Consider the following 2,212-nt stretch of genomic DNA (forward strand, 5'->3'; position numbering starts at 1 on the left):
TGATGGAGCAGGTTATGACAAAGACTTGGTTGAAGCTCTTGAAAGGGACATTGTATCAAGGAATCCAAGCATTCATTGGTATGAGGATTTTCTCAGTTAAAGTGTTTTTGCTAGTGTGGAGAAGGAGAAAAGTTATCCTTCTTCTAACTCTTAAAAGTGGGAGCCATCATAATCTTCTACAGATAAGCAAAACAAGGTCTTTTTGTTTTAGCAGTTTATTAATTTGTTTACATTTAAGCTCTTGTTGCTAACTGTTATTATGTGCAGTACATCCGTTACAGGTACTGCTGAAATGAAAGTACACTCCAGAGAACTTTAAAGATACCGCTTTGGTGTTCACATTGTCCAAAACAATTTTTAATTAAGCAGCTCTGGGTAACTTGAGTTGAAAATAATTTTTTCCCTACCTTCCAAAAGTGGATTAAATTTTAGGTCACAGGATGATAGGAGTGCTCTCATGAGGCATATACTGGCATGTTAAAAGAAATGGTACTAAGTGAAAAGCTTTTCTGTTTTTCTTGTATAAAAATAGAATAAATGTTTTTGTACAGGAATCTTACACAAGTTTCTTCATCTTGCGCAGGGATGACATAGCAGATTTGGAAGAAGCCAAGAAATTATTAAGAGAAGCTGTTGTTCTTCCAATGTGGATGCCTGATTTTTTCAAGGGGATCAGAAGACCTTGGAAGGTGGGAATTTATTTGGTGTTTTAGTAAATGGCAAGCTGTAGTTATGTATGTTTGCTGGTGTAATGTGTGTGGATGCCTGTAGCAGAAGTCTAAAAAGGAAAATGGGAAAGATCAGCAATTTGTTCATTAAGTCCTCTCATAATGATTCATGTAAAATGCACTGAAAGAAACAGCTAGGAGTGTATGTGGGCTTTACAGTAAATAGTAATTCTTTTGTATTTTCTCAGTCGTAACTTGTTGACATTATAATACTTTCTATGTGTCAGCCTGTACATGTGAGCAAGCACATAGGGTGTATTGATAGAAGCAGAAATGCTTAATAGACAACTCTGCTTAGGATTATTATGGCCACTCTTCAGCAGAGGGAAGCAGTCTTTGGACTGTTTTATTCTGCATGTGCCAACTGTCTCTCACTCAGACTGCAAACTGCAGGCTGGATGGTGCAAGGAAGCAAGGAGAGAGGGAGCTAATCTGAGTGATGATTTAGCTTTGCGGTTACACTTGTACTTGGGCATAGCTACTGCTGGAGTGGGAGAAATTCAAAGTGGGAGAATGAGCTGCAAGCGGGGCAACAGGAAGGATATAGGACTGAGCTGGCCTGGCTGATGGAGTGGAGGTGAGCCCAGTCTGGGCCTTGCTTCGAGATAAAAAGGAAGAGGAGGCAGGAGGTTGCTGAACATTTCTGTAAACAGAAAATGAAATTATTAACTTGCTTTTGTTGTGGGATGGATTGACACTTGTTTTGGGAATAACTAGTCACAACAGAAGGGCTTTCTGGTTACTGAGGATTCTCAAAAGGCAAACCGTGTCCTGGGCTGCATCAAGAGAAGCGCGGCCAGCAGGTCGAGGGAGGTGATTCTGCCCCTCTACTCCTCTCTCGTAAGGCCCCACCTGGAGTGCTGTGTACAGTTCTGGAGCCCCCAACACAAGAGAGACATGGACCAGTTAGAATGAGTCCAGAGGAGGCCACGAGGATGATCCGAGGGCTGGAGCACCTCTCCTATGAGGACAGGCTGAGAGAGTTGGGGCTGTTCAGCCTGGAAAGAGAGGGCTCCAGGGAGATCTTACAGCGGCCTTCCAGTACCTGAAGGGGGCCTACAAGAAAGCTGGGGAAGGACTTTTCATAAGGGCAGTTAATGAAGGAACAAGGGGAAATGGCTTTAAACTGAAAGAGGGCAGGTTTAGATTAGATATTAGGAAGAAGTTTTTCACTGTGAGGGTGGTCAGACACTGGAACAGGTTGCCCAAGGAAGTTGTTGATGCTCCCTCCCTGGAAGTGCTTAAGGCCAGGTTGGATGAGGCTTTGAGCAACCTGGTCTAGTGGAAGGTGTCCCTGCTGATGGCAGGGGGGTTGGAACTATATGATCCTTAAGGTCCCTTCCAGCCCAAACCATTCTATGATTCCATGATTACTGGCAAAAAGAGATTTGCAAATTGTCTGTTATTTTGAGTCTGCAAAGCAATGGCAGGCGTAGGGAACGCTGTGTATGTGAGTAGTTTCAGTGGTTTTGTACGCTGGTTCA

The 2,212-nt window shown here is 43.2% G+C and overlaps 1 protein-coding gene across 1 annotated transcript in view; it reads left to right on the top strand.

Annotated features, from left to right (window-relative positions):
- Nucleotides 1–63: 63 nt before the first annotated feature.
- LOC104526516 (katanin p60 ATPase-containing subunit A-like 1) overlaps nucleotides 64–2,212 on the top strand; it is a 13,738-nt gene continuing 11,589 nt past the window's right edge. Inside the window, exons 1-2 of the mRNA XM_010169978.2 lie at nucleotides 64–78; nucleotides 584–689. Of these exons, the coding sequence (XP_010168280.2) occupies nucleotides 645–689 (45 nt within the window). The 5' untranslated portion in view covers nucleotides 64–78; nucleotides 584–644. The remainder of the gene's footprint in view (nucleotides 79–583; nucleotides 690–2,212) is intronic.

Source organism: Antrostomus carolinensis, unplaced genomic scaffold (assembly GCF_000700745.2).
Source record: "Antrostomus carolinensis isolate BGI_N321 unplaced genomic scaffold, ASM70074v2 scaffold22656, whole genome shotgun sequence".
In the NCBI taxonomy this organism is placed as follows: Eukaryota; Metazoa; Chordata; class Aves; order Caprimulgiformes; family Caprimulgidae; genus Antrostomus; species Antrostomus carolinensis.